The sequence below is a fragment of the Mastigoproctus giganteus genome, chromosome 6 (assembly GCF_048544385.1).
Source record: "Mastigoproctus giganteus isolate SK-2022 chromosome 6, ASM4854438v1, whole genome shotgun sequence".
Taxonomy (NCBI): Eukaryota; Metazoa; Arthropoda; class Arachnida; order Uropygi; family Thelyphonidae; genus Mastigoproctus; species Mastigoproctus giganteus.
The window spans coordinates 190,982,968-191,001,319 of record NC_143580.1 but is presented as its reverse complement, the minus strand read 5'-3'; the positions used below and the strand labels follow the sequence as shown (position 1 = coordinate 191,001,319).

General features: G+C 39.6%; 1 protein-coding gene across 1 annotated transcript in view; it reads left to right on the top strand.

Moving 5' to 3' along the window:
- Window positions 1-6,802, top strand: part of LOC150084834 (proteasome subunit alpha type-3-like) — a 114,295-nt gene extending 107,493 nt beyond the window's left edge. Inside the window, exon 10 of the mRNA XM_090375578.1 lies at window positions 6,718-6,802. Within this exon, the coding sequence (XP_090231704.1) occupies window positions 6,718-6,759 (42 nt within the window). The 3' untranslated portion in view covers window positions 6,760-6,802. The remainder of the gene's footprint in view (window positions 1-6,717) is intronic.
- The last annotated feature ends 11,550 nt before the right edge of the window (window positions 6,803-18,352 follow it).

The window sequence follows — 18,352 nt, the reverse complement described above, 5'->3', positions numbered from 1 at the left end:
GTTCCAAAGGAACTAGTAGTTGTTGGTGACTCTATTGTCAGGGAAATGGGAAACATGCTTTGTAAAAAGGATAGGTGGAACAGGACCAGGGTATGACTGCCAGGGGCAAAGGTTGATGGCGTTGTAGAGCGGATATCATCTTTTAAGGGCACAAAAGGTGATATAGTTGTACAAGTTGGCACTAATGATATTAAGAGTAGGAGACCGGCGGAGTTACTTAACAAGTACAGGTCACTGTTGAAAAAAAGCTGTGAATTAGGGTTGAATTTGAAAGTGGCTGCAATTCTGCCCAGACACGATAGGAAGGAGTATATGATGAGAGCCCTGTCGATCAATTCGGCCCTGGAAAGATTGTGCAAGGCTCAAGGGGTAGAATTTTTTTCAGCCTAGTCTGTACTTGTTAACAGGAGAGACTGCTTCTACAGGGATGGGATACACTTAAATAGAAAGGGTGCAAGAATGTTTGCTGATGCTATCGAGGCAGTGTTAGGTGGGTCGGAAAACTGCTAGATGGGGGGTTACAAGGATTAATAGATTAACAGTAGCCACTGGCAGAGGTGAAAGTGATACTTACACAGCTTATATTGGAATGAGCCGCAGCCTGGAAAATAAGATGCAGGATATTTCAGAGACTGCTGGGAATCATTGGGGTACAAGTAAACACATGGGTTGTGTTAGGCTAGCTAAGAAAAAGAACAGGTGCACGTATACTTGCGTGTACACCAATGCTAGGAGTTTAGTAAATAAATTTGATGAATTTGAGGTATTGCTCAAAAAATCAAAGGCAGATATTGTGGGGATTTCAGAGACGTGGTGTCACACAGATATACGGAATGCAGAACTGGAATTTGGGAAGTACAATGTCTACAGAACGGATAGACAGGATAGGAAGGGAGGAGGGGTTATGCTATTAGTTAAGAAATACATAAAATCCAAGGAAGTGAAGCCAGTCGACATCGCTAGACAGTGCAGTGTCGAGTCAGTTTGGTGTGACATAAGCATTGGGAGATCAAAATTGAGAGTAGGAGTGTGCTATAGGCCTAATGACTCTGATGAGTATAATAAGAAACTGTGCAGGGAATTAGAGTGGGTCAGTAAATCAGAGAGTCTTATAATGGAGGATTTTAATTTCCCAGATATTGACTGGAATTTGGGGGCTGGTCACTCACACACTAGTAAGGCTTTTGTGGATTTATTGGATGATTGTTTTCTACATCAGCATGTTCGGGAGGCAACTAGAGGGAGTAATACTCTTGATTTGATTATCAGTAGTGATTCTTCATGGATTAAGAATCTGCAGGTAAATGAACCACTAGGTGGCAGTGATCACAGTGTGCTGAAGTGGGATTTATTCAAAGAGGTAACTACCATTAGGGGTAAAGGGAAGGGTTATTGCTTTCGTAAAGGCAACTACGATGAACTGAGACAGTATTTAAATTCTATACAGTGGGACCAACTGATGATGTTACCAACAGCAAATTCAAAAAGGGAAGCATTCAAAGAACTTATCTTGGAAGTTATTAGGCTTTACATACCAACTAAGAAATATTGTTCAAGGTTTAGGCCTAAGTGGATGTCAGAACTAATGAGACATATGGCAGAGAAGAAAAATGCATGGGATACATACAAATTAACACGTAACACAGAAGCCCATGATAGATACAAGTTGATCTGTAACCAAGTTACAAAGGAGGTTAGGCAGGCAAAGGCAGATTACGAGAAATCTTTGGCAAGGGATGCAAAGAAAAACAGAAAAGAGTTCTTTACTTATGTAAACTCTAAAAGGAAGGGAAGGAATCAGATTGGTCCACTTGATATCGATGGGTCAACTGTTGATGATACTGCCCAGGTAGCTAACAAACTAAATAAATATTTTGCATCGACATTCACACATGAGGAGTTATTCAGCGAGGGGAATGCCAGAGGTGAAGTAAGCTCTGGCAGTGAGCTCGATGATTTTGTAATAACTGAGAGTAGCACTCTCAGGATCTGGAAAGGTTGAGCAGATGGGCTAAGAGGTGGCAAATGAAGTTTAACATTGATAAATGTAAAGTACTAAATATGGGAAACAGCAACCCCAGAGCAACTTATCAACTCTGTGGTACTACACTGACAGTGGTAGAGAATGAAAGGGACCTGCGGGTGGTTGTGCAGGTAGATATGAAGTTTTCTGAGCAGTGCAGATGGGTTGCAAGAGTAGCTCATGGTGTATTGTCAATGATATATAGGAATTTTTCTAGCAGGGATACGGAGGTGATTATTCCCTTATAAGGCAATGGTCAGGCCACAACTAGAGTGCTGTATACAGGTCTGGAGGCCTCATTTCAAGAAGGATGTAGAGATGCTGGAACGATACAGAGAAGGGCAACAAGATTAGTGAATGGAACAAAGGTGTGCTCTTACGAAGAAAGGCTTAAGTTTTGCAAATTACAGTGTCTGGAGACTAGGCACCAGCGAGGTGATCTGATAGAGGTGTATAAAGCCTTGAGTGGTTTGAGCATGCTCAGTGCTGATGGGATTCTTCCTCTTGCTCAGAATAATCACCTGAGAGGGCATAAATTCAAATTGAGGAAAGACAGATGTAGGATAGATATGAGGAAATTTGCCTTTAGCCAGCGGGTGGTTGGTTGGTGGAACAGACTTCCATTCCTTGTCGTGGAAGTTGATAGCCTAAATAAGTTTAAGGTTCAGCTGGACAGGTATTTTGAACGAACAGAGGGGCGAAGTAGAAGTGGTTATTTTTATTTATTTATTTTTTTTTTTTTTTTGCCTGATGCTGCATAAGCTTGTTTTCTTGCATCAAATGCCTCTACTAATGCTAATGCTAATATATTGTGTAAAAAGGGTAGATGGAATAGGACCAAGGTATGTGTGCCAGGGGAAAAAGTTGATGACATTGTAAAGCATATATAATCTTTTAATGGCACAAAGGGTGATATTGTTGTACACGTTGGCACCAATGACATTAAGAGTAGGAGATCTGCAGATTTACTTAACAAGTACAGGTCAATGTTGAAAAAAAAGTTGTGAATTAGGGTTAAATTTGAAAGTGTCTGCAGTTCTTCCCAGACACAATAGGAGGGAGTACATGATGAGAACCTTGTCAATAAATTCGATCCTGGAGGAAATGTGCAAGGCTCAAGGGGTAAATTTTTTTTTTAACCTGGTCTGTGCTTGTTAACAGGAGAGACTGCTTCTACATGGATGGGATACACTTAAATAGAAAGGGTGCAAGATAAACAAAAATACCTTTCCCAGGTTAGGAAGCTTCGCGATAAATTAAAAAATTATCTACATCCGAACGATTGGTCTGTATTGAAGACCTCCATAGATTTGCGACGGGAAGCACAAGCCTCAGAAATAAAAAACAGACACGTTAATAAGTTGCAAGCATTATCGAATAGTTCAAGACACGTTCATGCGAATTCTAACACATTGTCGCGAGCTTGCGACCAAGTTCACACGAGTTGGGTGACATCCCCCCCACAGACACATAACGCACTAACACAGAATATGTCGGCTAGTTCACGAACACCCCCTCACCCAGTATCCAACGAACCGACATATCAACAGGTTACAAATCTTTCCTCGTGTACACTATCGCAGGACCAGATTTCACTTTTATCCAAAGGATTAAATTATAATTTACCACCTCGTAAGCTGCCAAAAAAACAATGCGTAATTGATATTGAATTTGGACTTCGTAGTGTTCCACAAAAAGATGTATTTATTCAACAAGTTAACCAAGTAGTGAATAACATAAAAGAAACGCGACTTCCTAAATTGAATACACATGACAGTTCAGCTTTACGAGAACTTTGGGAAAATAAGGACATTATTATACAGAGGGCAGATAAAGGAGATACAGTGGTAATACTAGATAAACATGATTATATTAATAAGTTAGATTCAGTTGTGTCTGATACCTCCACTTATCGTGAAGTGGACCTGGCACTGTTTACCAATTTGGTAAATCAAATCAATAAAACGTTAACCACATATCGTAAAAACGACTACATTACTATGGTTCAGTTGAAGGAATTGAAGTCCGGAACATACAATATTCCTGCACTTTTTGGTTAGGTAAAATTACACAAGCCTGGATTTCCGATTCGACCTATTGTTTCCTACAGGAACTCGGCATTTTCAGCCTTAGCCACACATGTATATAATATTGTAAAACCTTTTAGACAGATTATACAATTTGGGATTAAGAATTACGATACATTATTTAATAATCTTAAAGACTGTAGACTCGGCGACAATGACAATTTATTCTCATTAGATGTTACCTCATTATATACGAATGTAAACGTTGAATACACATTAGATATTATTTGGGATATGTTAAATAAAAACTCGACACCGATTAATTATACGAAGCTGCCCATTAAGGAAATTTTTCACTTAATTAAACTATTAGTTGAGGCTAACTACATCACCTTTCGAGACAAGGTGTACAAACAAATTTTTGGATTACCAATGGGTTTGAGTCTGAGTGGCTTAATGTCAGAGATCTATCTCTCAACGATTGAGCAGATACATTTGACACCTTTTCGTCCCCGTATCACATACTATGGGAGGTATTTAGACGATGTTCTAGTTATTACTGATAGTAGTACTGTCCAAGACATTTTACATTCGTTTAATAATATTCATTCTAGACTCAAATTTACATTGGAAAGGGAAGATACGGATACAAAATCATTAAACTTTCTAAATTTCACGCTTACCCGGTACTCGAACAAAATACAATTTAGCATCTATCGAAAACCCACAAACACCGGTATGCTTCTACATTATAATAGCTACCACCCGTTCACCTACAAAAGATCGATTATCTTTAATCAATTTCTAAATGCCTATAAATATTCAACGACGGATTCTGCTTTGGACTCAGAAATACAAATATTAACTAGCAGATTCTTGAACAGGGGTTATCCCATTAACACAATAAATCGAATTAGGGTACAAGCTAAGGATAGGATAAAAAATACTACACCAATCAACAATAGTAATATCAAAAAATACTTTATTTCTGTCCCATATGTTGAACAGTGGCACAAACAGCTTAACAGATTCTTTAAAGATACCGAATTTAAAATTATAGCTAGGCCTATACGGAAGTTACACACTATACTGAACAATCGCTCGGTTCTTTCCGCGTTCGCAACACAAATTAATGATCTAGTATACAACATTTCTTGCGGTGATTGCGACTCGTCTTACCAGGGTTCGACGCGGTTTTCTCTTAATATTCGTGTAAATCAACACGAAGCCTCAGTTCGTGCTTCTCGTTCAGCAGCGTCAGAATTAGCCTTTCATGCCATTAACGAAAAACATACTTTTTTATTTAACGAGGCCAAAATACTTAACGTTCAACTTAATTATACGCGACTATTAATTGCAGAAACCGTTGAAATTAAATTGCACGAGAATTCTGTTAATGTTCGGCGGCCATATTTGATCTCCGATGCGTGGACCTTTACGCGCATGCGCGAAGACATAATCACTATTTAAGTTGCAGGTTTAGCCTGATTCGGTAATTTTCATTCCTGTGATCACGACAGTCGGTCGAAAAGCATTGTCAGCTTCAGGAAGGAAAATCGTTTTGAATATTTTCGTTAGATTCTTTTAATTGCGTTAATTTGAATTTTAATTGCGTTAATTTGAATTTTAATTGTTTTGAATTGATTTTGAATTGTGTTAAATTGATTATTTAATTATTTATATTTTACTTTAATGTACCGGTAAGTGGTCGATTTTTTTCGTTTTTTCCGTTTTAATTTCTGGAGGGTATCATACGGAAGTGTTCCACGTACTATATTGAGGTAAACTCCTCTTATTAATTTACTAATATTATTATCAACGTAGAACATATTGAGTATTACAGCTCTGATTCATACTATCTGATTGTTTACTTACAGAACATAATGCACTATAATGCTAAGACTTACCTATAAATACAGAATTTTTTTATTTTAATCAAGGCCAGATTTATTGGGGTGCAGCTACTCCAGGGCCCAAAGGTTGCGGGGCTTATGGATTTTAGTGTTACTTTTATTGGGACCTTAATAAAAAACGAACCAACACAAGACCAACACAATTGCTGTAAGGAGTAAAAATTTTAACTTTTAATATTTATGTGCATCAGGATCTCAGACTACCTAAATCTGACATTTATTCAGATTTAGTGTACCTTGAGGTTAAAAGGCTATTAGATAAAGTAGCTTGAAACACTTCACATTATTAAATAGATGCCAAGGTAGCAAAGCTTATGACAGTTACAATTTATATTTAATATTTTCCTTCCTGCATATGACAAAACAAAATATTAAATAAAAACCCATTGGTGTGTAGACATACTTCATTTAATAATTTGCTTACCTATGTAAAATGCCAAAGTATTATGTGAGTTATGTAGAATACTAACATGATTCAGAAATATTTTGTATACATGCAAATTTTTTTTTAGTGAGTTCATGATATATTTCTATGCCTAAAGTGTTTGAGCCCTTTGATTGTTCAGAAGTATTTGCTTCATTTTATTGTATTATATCACATCAAAAGTTTTCTTAGTTGAGTCACTGTTTTGCCAGTTTAATTTCAACGATGTTTGGCCTGTGTGGCATAACTTTACTTTTTTATGAAACAGACATTCTGAAATGTTGTATTTTTATTAATTAAGTTAAAACCTTTTTTTTTTTATTTCTTTAGGAAGCAGTTCGAGAGGAATCGGATTCAGATGAAGACATGTAGTCACAAATTATTTTTTCATATTCTCTTTTCATTATGTCATCTTACCATCATCATTCCATTAAAGGTGTCAGACAACTTTTGTTTCAGTATGATCTTCATACTGAAATACGTATACATAATTGAAAATATGATATAATACTGGATTGTCTGTTGAATTTATATTTAATAAAATTGTTTTGTAAAAATTGATGCAAGAAGTTTTTTATTTTACAGGCAAATTTTTTTGCATTATTTACAGTTATCTTATAATATTCATTGTGTGTGTGTGTGTTATCTATGTGCTAAAGAGGTGAAAATATTATATACAAGGAAATATGATACTGTGCTACATAGAATGAAGTTTTTATGATGAAAGAGTGAATTGTTTTCCTGAGTATGTAAATTTTTTCTTACATACTTATTAATAATCTTATTAATATTAATAGTGGGGAATGATGCAAGAAAGCAGGTTATACAGTATCAACCAAAACAGAATTTCCATTTCACCTATCCAGTCCCTCTAATAGTTTCTCTAGATCTTTCTTGAATTAATTCAAACTCCACTTCCACAGGGATGAAAACTTGTTCCAGCAATCAAACACCTGTTAGCAGACGGCAAACTTCTACACATCTGTTGTGCAGCTGTCCTTCTTCAATTTGAATTTATGCCCCCCATGTGCATAGCCTAAGCAAAAGGAAAAATCACATCAGCAGTGAGTTTATTTTACAGGCAAATTTTTTTGCATTATTTACAGTTATCTTATAATATTCAGTGTGTGTGTGTGTGTGTGTGTGTGTGTGTGTGTGTGTGTGCGTGCCATTCAAAGCCTAAACAGCTTAATCAGATCACCTTACAGTTGCCTATTCTGCACATGTGAAGTTTTTTTTTTTTTTTTTTTCTTATGAAACTCCAAACATGAATGGTGCCAAAACCTATAGTACTTAGTACTGTGCATGGGTTCAGGAGTTGAGGAAGGAGGAGTGATGGAAACTTTACTGTGGAGACTAAATATGGGTTTCACCACATCAAGCCTCCAATAGCAAAGTATTGGTATTGCACCAGTTGATGAGAGTCATCTACCACTTAGTAAGAGCATCCCTTAGTTCCCCTCCAATCTCGTTGCCCTTCTTTGTACCCATTCCTGCAGCTCAACATCCTTCCTAAAATGAGGCCTCTGGAACAATGCTATACTCAAGACGTAGCCTGACCACTCCCTTGTGCAATGGGATAACCACCTCCTTATCTCTGTGAGCAAAATTCCTGTATATCATTGACAAAAACTTCCACAACAACAGATGAACTTTGTTCCAGCAATCAACCACCCACTGGCTAAAGGCAAATTTCTGCACATCTATTCTACAACTGTCTTTCCTCAATTTGAATTTATGCCCCCTCAGGTGTATACTCTGAGCAAGAGGAAGAATCCCATCAGTATTAAGCTTGCTCAAACCATTCAAGACCTTATACACCTCAGTCAGATCAGTTTGCAGGTGCCTGGTCTCCAGATGCTAATTTGCAGAACTTAAGCCTTTCCTTATAAGAGCAACTCCACATCTTTCCTAAAATGAGGCCTCCAGACCTGTATACAGTATTCAAGGTGTGGCCTAATCATTGTCTTATACAAAGGGATAATCACCTCCTTATTCCTGTAATCACTGACAAGACCCCATGAGTATCTGTGGCAGCTTGTCTGCATTACTCAGAAAACTTCATATCTGACTGCAAAATTATCCCTAGGTGTTTTTCATTTTCCACTCCCCCAAGTATAGTACTGCTCAGTTAGTATGTTGCCCTGGGATTACTGCTAACCATATGCAGTACTTTGCATTTGCCAATGTTAAACTTCAGTTGCCACTTCTCAGCCCACCTGCCCAACTTTTCTAGATCTTGTTGTAGTAGCATACTGTCATTAACTATCCTGCCAACCTTCATATCATCTGCAAACTTGCACTCTAAGCCTCGTCAATATCAGTGATAAATATAGACAACAATGGGCCAAACACCAAACCCTAGGGGACTCCACTAATAATATTAGTACACGAAAAGCAGTTTCCATTGATTACCACTGTCTTCTGCTCAACCGTACTGTTATCCACAGCAGCAACTTGCTCTTAATGGAATACTGCCCCAATTTGTACAGCATCTTCGATGTGCAACAGTATCAAAAGTCCTGAAATCCAAGTATATCAAAATTATTTTTTGCATCCTTCCTTTCTGATCACATGGTATCCAATCAAATTGGTCAGACCAGACTTCCCCGTAACAAACCCATGCTGCATCTGACCCATAACTGCAGCCTTGTCTAGATGATCATGCTATGCTTGTTTAACCAGTCAACATTTTGTTCCCTGTTAGAGTTTGATAAAGTTCTGGCCACCACTTCTCTATAGAATTCATGTGTGAATGTAAGTGCAAAATACTCATTCAGTTTGTCAGCTACTTGAGCAGGATCATCAACAGTTGAACCATTTATATGAAGTGGACCAATCTGATTCATGACCTTCCTTCTAGAGTTTACGTAAGTAAAGAAGTCTTTGCATCCTTTTCCAAAGATTTCTTGTAATCTACCTTCATATCGAACTGCACTATTACCTCAGGTTCTTTTTATTTTTCACTACCCTGAGTAGTATTACACAGTTGACATGTTAATCTGGGATTACTGTTACCCATATGCAGTAACTTGAAATAGTCAATGTTAACCTTCAATTTCCATTTCTAAGTCCATCTGCCTAATTTTTCTAGTTCTTGTTGCAGCAGCATACCTTCATTACTATCATTAACCACTCTGACAATCTTTGTATGATCTTTGACATTAAGCCCGATATGCCTCCATAAATATCATTAATAAACGATGATGGGCCCAGCCCCGAACCAATAACATTAGTCCATGCAGGTGAGTGTCCATTGATAACCAGTCTTCTCCCACTCAATCATCCCTTTATTCATAGCAGTAACTTTCTCTTAATGCCTCACGACTTCAAATTGTACGGCAGTCTTTTATGTGCAACAGTATCAAAGGCTTTCCTGAATCCAAGTATTGGATATGAAAATTATTTTTCATCCAGTTCCTTTGTCATGGCATGTCCCAGTCAAACTTATCAGACAAGGAGAAAACTCCTTAGCAAACCCATGCTTGAAATATAAATGCACTTCTGTCTAGATAGTCCTGCATTACTTATTTCTCTAGTGACTCCGGTATTTTCTCTTGAATAGACATTAAGGTAACAGGTCTAATTACTCATCAGTATCACCTTTTGTGTTCATGTGAATTGGGGATGCATTTGCACATCTCCAGCCTACAGGAAACCCTTGAATCCACAGATACTTTCATAATTATGGCTGAGGGTTTGCTTAACAACTTGGTTGCCTCCTTTAATATATAGTTGGATAAATCCCAGGTACCTGTTTTATGTTTAACTTCAATTTCTCTTCCACTTTCCTCTTAGTTATCACAAAATCATTTAGGTCCCAATTAGAATTTGATAAAGATCTGCCATCCCCTCAAGAATTCCTTATGAGTGAATATATATTCGAAATACGTATTTGACCTGTCGGCAACCTAAGCAGTATCACCAACAGTTAAACCGTCGACATTCAGTAGACCAGTGTGATTAAACCCCTTCCTTTTACTGTTAATATAAGTAAAGAACTCTTTGCTGCCTTTCTTGACATTCTTTCCCTGTGACTTCTCATAATCTACCCTGACTTACCTAACCTCCTTTTTGACTTGATTGCAGATTAGTTATGTGCTGTAAAACTCAACCAAACAAAAGCAGATTAGTTTATATTTATCATAGGTGTCTGTATCACCTGGTAATTTATATGCATCCCATGCATTTTTTTTTCTCTGCCATGTGTCTTAATAGTTCATCTGACATCCATTACGTCTAAGCTTTACTGTATTTCTTAGTTGGTATAAAAAGTCTTGTATATTCTGTGATTATTTTACAGAATGCCTCTCATTTAGAATTTGTTGTTGGTTGCACTGTATAGAATTTAAAAACTGTCTGCGACCACTATAGTCTCCTTTATGAAAGAAAAATACCTTCCCCCTTAACCTTGATGGTAGTTATATCTTATATCTCAAGTAAATCACACATCTGTACACTGATCACTGCCACCTAGTTCTTTTATCTGCAGATCCTTAACGCATGAGGAATTGCTGCTGATTATTGCTCTCTAACATTCTGCTCTAGAAAACTAATCCAATTAATCCACAAAAGTCTTGCTAGTGAGTGAGTGACCAACCCACAAGTCCATTCAATACCCAAAAGTTAAAATCCTCTGTTATAATATATCCTGATTTACTGACCCACTGTTTCTCTGTACAGTTGTTTTTTTTTTGCTCATCACAGTCTTTCAGCCTGTAACAATGCTATTCTCATTTTTGCTTTCCCAGTGCTTATATCATACCAAACTACTCAACGTTGCATTGGCCACTCATGTTAACTGGATGCACTGCCATATATTTTAGGTGCTGCTTAAACTTCTCCTGACCTGTCTGGCCTTTATATGTATTATTGCTGTACACCAATTTAATTATTTCTACATTGGTAACTTAAGATTATCTTTAATGGGTTAGGAATTCTAACCTAGGTACACTGGTGTGCAACACTTATAGACCAGTCAAGTTTTCACCTGTAGCTTCTCATAGGAGTGGCCTGGATGTGGAAAAAGCATATCAAAGGAACTTCGTGAGGTACAGAAATGATGAAGGAAACAACACCGACACAACAACAGAAACAAAACAGTACAGAGAGACTTCAAAAATGGCAACAGCACTGGCTGCCATGATACAGATGCATCACTGCCAAAGATGGAACAAAGGGAAGAGGTGGTCCTCAGTAGGAGATATGGCCATCCCTAATGTCGATGCAAGCTTGGCACTGCCTGTCCATACTTAGAACAATGTTGATAAGTTCTTGCGGTAGCATTGTCCATTCTTCTGTCAGCACCATCTTCAGCTGGTGAACTTTTTCTGGTGGGTGTGGATGTGCCACTAGGTGCCTCCTCAAAGTATCCCATATGTGTTTGATGGGATGTAGATCAGTAAAACGGGCAGGTCAATCCATATGAACAATGTCCTCACTTTCTAAAAGCATATCAATAGCTGTAATGCAATGGTGCGTGGCGTTATCATAAACACGAATTCAGGGCCAATTGCACCTCGCCATAGACGTATATGAGGAATGATTAAATCAGTAGAGTAGCGTGCACCAGTTACAGTACCACCTTCCAGTTATCTGGAGTTGTGTATGTCCATCGATCCCTTTCAGTGATGTTTGTGGGGTGATACCGTGTGCCAACCACTCATCAGATTGCTGACAACTTGAATATACTCTCGTCAGTAGACTACCTTATCACATTGCACTGCTGTCCAGTCCTTGTGTTCGATGCACCACTGTAAACAGTCTCCGATGGACAGGTATTAAAGGGACACTGTACTGGATGTCGGGAAAACAGTCCACCTTTGTGGAGTCAACTGGCCACAAGTAAACCACGGTGTCCCGTGCAGCTTGTTTGCAATGGAATCTGGTGTCGGTCCCCCTTGGCCTGTAGGAGTATATAGCGTTTTTCGTGGACGACCACCACTGGTCCTTCGAACAGCTGTACCCATCTTTCTGAAGGTTGATCACACGCGTCATCAACCTTCAGAATGATGGGCACAGCTGTTCGAAGCTGTACCCATCATTCTGAAGCTATGGGCAATACCGAACTCTGCAGCCACGCACTTCAAGCTTCCCAATTATTCGACCCTGGGGAAAAGTCCAGATGTTGTCTACTGGCCATTTCGTTGTCTGTAGCACTATGAAACCAATCAAATGTCTGTAACAATCGTGCTCACCATTCGGTAATTTGCACATATACTGCTGAACTGCTGCTTTTATCTGTTTATATGAGCCCTCTCATCACGATTCAAATTTTTGCATGTTCAGCTTTCTACTGAACGGACAGTTATGCAAATCACCACGGGCTTTCATTTGATTTTGTGGTTGTAACCTTTAGAAATAGTGTTGGTCCTTTAATTTTGCACACCATTGTGCATGTAAATACCATTAGTTGTGTTTTTTTAATTGGGTTGGGCAGGCTATGCAAGACAGTGCATCCATTGGTATTGCATTACCTCCAATGGATGCATCTGCAATGCTTTTATTGCACTTGATAGTAAAATAAGGCCTGACTATGGGCGGGTGGTGCCCAACCTGGTCTCACAGCTCCCTGGTGGCCAAGAGTCCTGAAACATAAATATCAGCCATGCACTTACACCTTACATATACAGGGTGATTCACTACCAGTGCGACAAACTTGCAGGTGTAGGGGGAACAAAGACGAATCGGAATCACATAGCATTGCAGGGTCCGAAATGCCTTCATCATGTAGAGGACATTGAACGGGAGGTCACGTGAACAGCGATCCTGCTGGAAGTCAGCATTTGTGAACCGTTTCTGTTGAAGAAACAGCAAAAGTCCTCCGGAGTGGAAAAATCCTCCACAGGCTCCAATGATTGGATGTGTTGCAGGTGGTATGAACTCATTTGGTTTGTTGACAGTATCCTCCATACAGTGGATTGGGAAATATCCAATCGTTGGCCTATCGCTCGAATACTCGTACTCGGATTTCCTTCTCCAAGACGTAGAATATTCTCCTCATTGTCTGGCGTCCTCGTCGTTCGCTCTCGATTCATGGTACATCTCGTGAAACAACCAGTCTCACATAACCTGTGCACACGTGCAAAAATCGTACGATGAAGAGCATGCCTGTGCAGGAAACATTCCTGGTACAAGCGCAGAGCGGCACGCCCGTTACAGTCTGAAGCTCCATACGTGAGGTGCATGTCGGCCAGTTCAACGTTTGAATACTCGCCCATCCTACTGCCTCGGGAACTGGTTCGCAAATGCTGACTTCCAGCGGGATCGCTGTTCACGCGACCTCCCGTTCAACGTCCTCTACTGCATGACAAAGGCATTTCGGACCCTGCAATGCTATGTGCCCCCTACACCTGCAATTTTGTCCCGCTGGTAATGAATCACCCTGTATGCACACTAAAATAACATGCTCAGGTCATTTGACAGTGCAGTTGCATCACGGTTATTAAAGGTGGCATTGGACCCACATCTGGGAACCACCAAAAGCAGATATACATGTCCTTTCTATACTAAGAGAGTGCGGTATTCAGGACTGGGAAAACTAAGTATGGTGGGTCAATTTATCCACCGGTATTGCACTACAATCCAATCCAATCCAATCCTCCATGGGCACTGGGCAGCAGATTTTCATGTGATGGCTGTTCCCTGGTGGCAAAGATGCTTGACAACATGTACTACAGAACATTCATTAACACTGCATATACATTCATTAACCACACGTCAGGTCTCATTTTACAGAGTTTCTGTATTTCATCACAGTGAGACTAGATGGGGATGGACATCAGTCTGGGAGCCACCATAGACAGCGTACACATACATGTTCTTCATAAGTGCGGAGTGGGGGATGACTCACCCCTAGTGTCCTTTATAAATGAGTGCATGCTGTCTTGTGTCAATTTAGATAGAAGTTGTCTGCGACTGGGGAACATCTCGTACTGTGGTATGCCTGTATAAACTGATGAGCTAACTATTAAATCGGTCTCAATGTTGAAATAGGGAGCAGAACTTAGGGACTTTGAATTTGTGTTCCATCACCATTGCAGCACACCTGTCATCTGGGTGGCTGGTTCGTGCCAGAAAAACTTTCCTGTGGAGGATTAGATCACGACGATCTTGCCACTGGTGATGGCAACGATTGAATAGTGACTTGTTGCTTTGTTTCTTGGAGGACTTGGTTCGGACTGGTCGGTCTTCTACTGAGCCATGTATTCCTTAGCAGTTAATGCAAGGATGCTACATCACCTGTTCAATCCATTACCACATAGACGTATAGGGATTGTATTCCGTTTCCTGAGTAGTGCTATTCTTGATTAATAGGGCTCAAAATTGCAGTGTGATGGGTACATCAGCTGCATATGTTGAGTTTACAAAGTCCTGCACCCGGTTTCGAGTCCGTGACCACCAAATACGGAGGATGCGGAAAGGTCAGGGAATGACCACCGCAAATCCCCGGAGCAATATGGCCTTAGTTGCTAATGCTCCTAAAAACCAAATAACAACAACAAGTCCTTCACTTATGACTGCTTTTATGTAGTGAATGCGAAGTCGACTTCTGTGGTGAGGTGAAACAGTTAAAAATAACCCTAGAGGCTCACATCTGGTGAGTATGGGCTTGTCACACCCAAGGTCTTGAGATGGATCTCATCATTCTTCTATTTCTTGGTGATTCCCTTCTACTTCTGATTCAGAAATTTTTTTTTGGCTAGTGCAGCATAAGCCTCAGGCTTCCTTACACCATATAGCTAATAATAATAATAATAATCCCAATCAGGGAGAAATAAAATAATAATAATATTTCCTCATGAAAACGATTTATCCTCTAATCAAGACCAGCAGACTCAGTGTGAAATAGCTATCATTGATATGAACTGACCTATCCTCCAAATTGGGAGTATTATATTGATGCTGTATTTGCTCTTTAATTGAAATATGGACTAATGAACTGACGTACCCTCCTAATTATGGGTGGTGGTATTATAGTGATGCTGTGTATGATGTTATCAGTATGCTGGCAGATGACGCACTGTATTTTATATCATCCATATGGAGGCAGATGATCCCCGGCCGTTCCTATATTCCAGGAATGATAACCAACTAGTCATAGTGTATGTTTTGCTAGTAATTACCTGTCAGTTTTTCAGTAGATGGTTGCCAAGAAACTGGCGACGACCACCTTTAATAAATATTTTTAAAAAATTTCTTTCTTTATACACTGTACCCCCATATTCAAATTCTGTATCCCTTGCATCTGAGTGATACCACATCACTGATATTTCCGCAAAGTTTGCATTTGATGATTTAGCATTAGCATTAGCAGAGACATATGATGCAAGAAAGCAAGCTTATTCAGCATCAGCCAAAAAAAAACAAAAAAAAAAAAAAAAAACCCACTCCCATTTCACCCCTCCGTTCGTTCGAAATACCTGTCCAGTTGAGCTTTAAATTTGTTTAGGCTATCAACTTCAACAACCAGTGATGGAAGTCGGTTCCACCAACCAACCACCCGCTGGCCAAAGGCAAATTTCCGCACATCTATCCGACATCCGTCCTTCCTCAATTTGAATTTATGCCCTCTGAGGTGATTATTCTGAGAAAGATGAAGAATCCCATTGGCATTGAGCATGCTCAAACCATTCAAAGCCTTATACACCTCTATCAGATCACCTCGCCGGTGCCTAGTCTCCAGACTCTGTAATTTGCAAAACTTAAGCCTTTCTTCGTAAGAGCAACCCTTTGTTCCATTTACTAATCTTGTTGCCCTTCTCTGTACCCGTTCCAGCAGCTCTACATCCTTCTTGAAATGAGGCCTCCAGACCTGTATACAGTACTCAAGATGTGGCCTTACCATTGCCTTATACAAGGGAATAATCACCTCCTTATCCCTGCTAGAAAAATTCCTGTATATCATTGACAAGACACCATGAGCTACTCTTGCAGCTCGTCTGCACTGCTCAGAGAACTTCATATCTGCCTGCACAATTACCCCCAGGTCCTTTTCATTCTCCACCACTGTCAGTGTAGTACCGCAGAGTTGATACGTTGCTCTGGGGTTACTGTTTCCCATATGCAGCACTTTACATTTGTCGATGTTAAACCTCATTTGCCACCTCTCAGCCCATCTGTTCAACCTGTCCAGATCCTGTTGCAGCAGCATAGCGTCAGTATTGTCCTTAACGACCCTGCCAACCTTTGTATCATCTGCAAACTTGGACATTAAACTTGATATCCCATCATCAATATCATTCATAAACACCGAAAACAACAACGGACCCAACACTGAACCTTGAGGAACTCCACTAATAACATTAGTCCACGTTGAGCAGTGTCCATTGATTACCACTCTCTGTCTTCTGCCACTCAACCATCCCCTTATCCATAGCAGCAATTTGCCTCCAATGCCACACTGCTCCAATTTGTGCAGCAGTCTTCCATGTGCAACAGTATCAAAAGCCTTTCTAAGATCCAAATATATAATATCAAAGTTATTCCCTGCATCCAGTTCTTTTGTGACTACATCATAGTATCCAATCAAATTGGTCAGGCAAGACCTGCCCTTAACAAAACCATGCTGCGTCTGAGCTATAACTGAATTCTTGTCTAGATGATCCTGCAGTGCTTCTTTAACCAGTGCCTCCATTAATTTACCTGGAACAGAAGTTAAACTAACAGGTCTATAATTACTTGTGTCAGCCTTTGAACCTCCTTTGTGAATTGGGGTCACATTTGCACATCTCCAGTCCATAGGTACCTCCCCTGAGTCCAAGGAAGCTCTCATAATTATGGCTAAGGGTTTGCTTACTTCCTTTGCTGCCTCCTTTAATATAACTGGATAGATCCCATCCACCCCAGGTGCCTTTTTTATGTTTATCCCCAACAATCTCTCCTCCACTTTCCTCTCAGTTATTACAAAATCATCCAGCTCACTGCCAATGTTTACTTTACCTACATCATTCTCCTTCCTGAATAACTCCTCATGTGTGAATGTAGATGCAAAATACTCGTTTAGATTGTTAGCCACCTGAGCAGGATCCTCAACTGTTGAACCATCAATATCCAGTGGACCAATCTGATTCATCCCTTTCCTTTTCGAGTTCAAGTATGTAAAGAACTCTTTTCTGTTTTTCTTTGCATCCTTTGCCAAGGATTTTTCATAGTCTGCCTTTGCCTGCCTAATCTCCTTTGTGACTTGGTTACAGACCAACTTATATCTATCATAGGCTTTCATGTCACCCATTAATTTGTATGTATCCCATGCATTTTTCTTCTCTGCCACATGTCTCATTAGTTCATCTGACAACCATTTAGGCCTAAACCTTGAACAATATTTCTTAGTTGGTATGTAAAGCCTGGTAGCCTCCAAGATTAGTTCCTTGAATGCTTCCCATTTTGAGTTTGCTGTTGGTAACATCATCAGTTGGTCCCACTGTATAGAATTTAAATACTGTCTCAGACCATCATAGTCGCCTTTACGAAAACAAAAACCCTTCCCTTTACCTCTGATGGTAGTTACCTCCTTGAGTAAATCCCACTTCAACACACTGTGATCACTGCCACCTAGTGGTTCATTTATCTGCAGGTTCTTAATGCATGAGGAATCACTACTGATAATCAGATCAAGAGTATTGCTCCCTCTTGTTGCCTCACGAACATGCTGATGTAGAAAACAATCATCCAATAAATCCACAAAAGCCTTGCTAGTGTGCGAGTGACCAAGCCACAAATTCCAGTCAATATCTGGGAAATTAAAGTCCCCCATTATAAGACTCTCTGATTTACTGGCCCACTCTATTTCCCTGTACAATATCTTATTATACTCATCAGAGTCATTAGGCCTATAGCACACTCCTACTCTCAATTTTGATTTCCCTATGCTTATGTCACACCAAATTTGACCAGCACTTCGAATGCATCGCTTATTTACTATGCTCCTAGCATTGGTGTACATGCAAGTATATGTACACCTGTT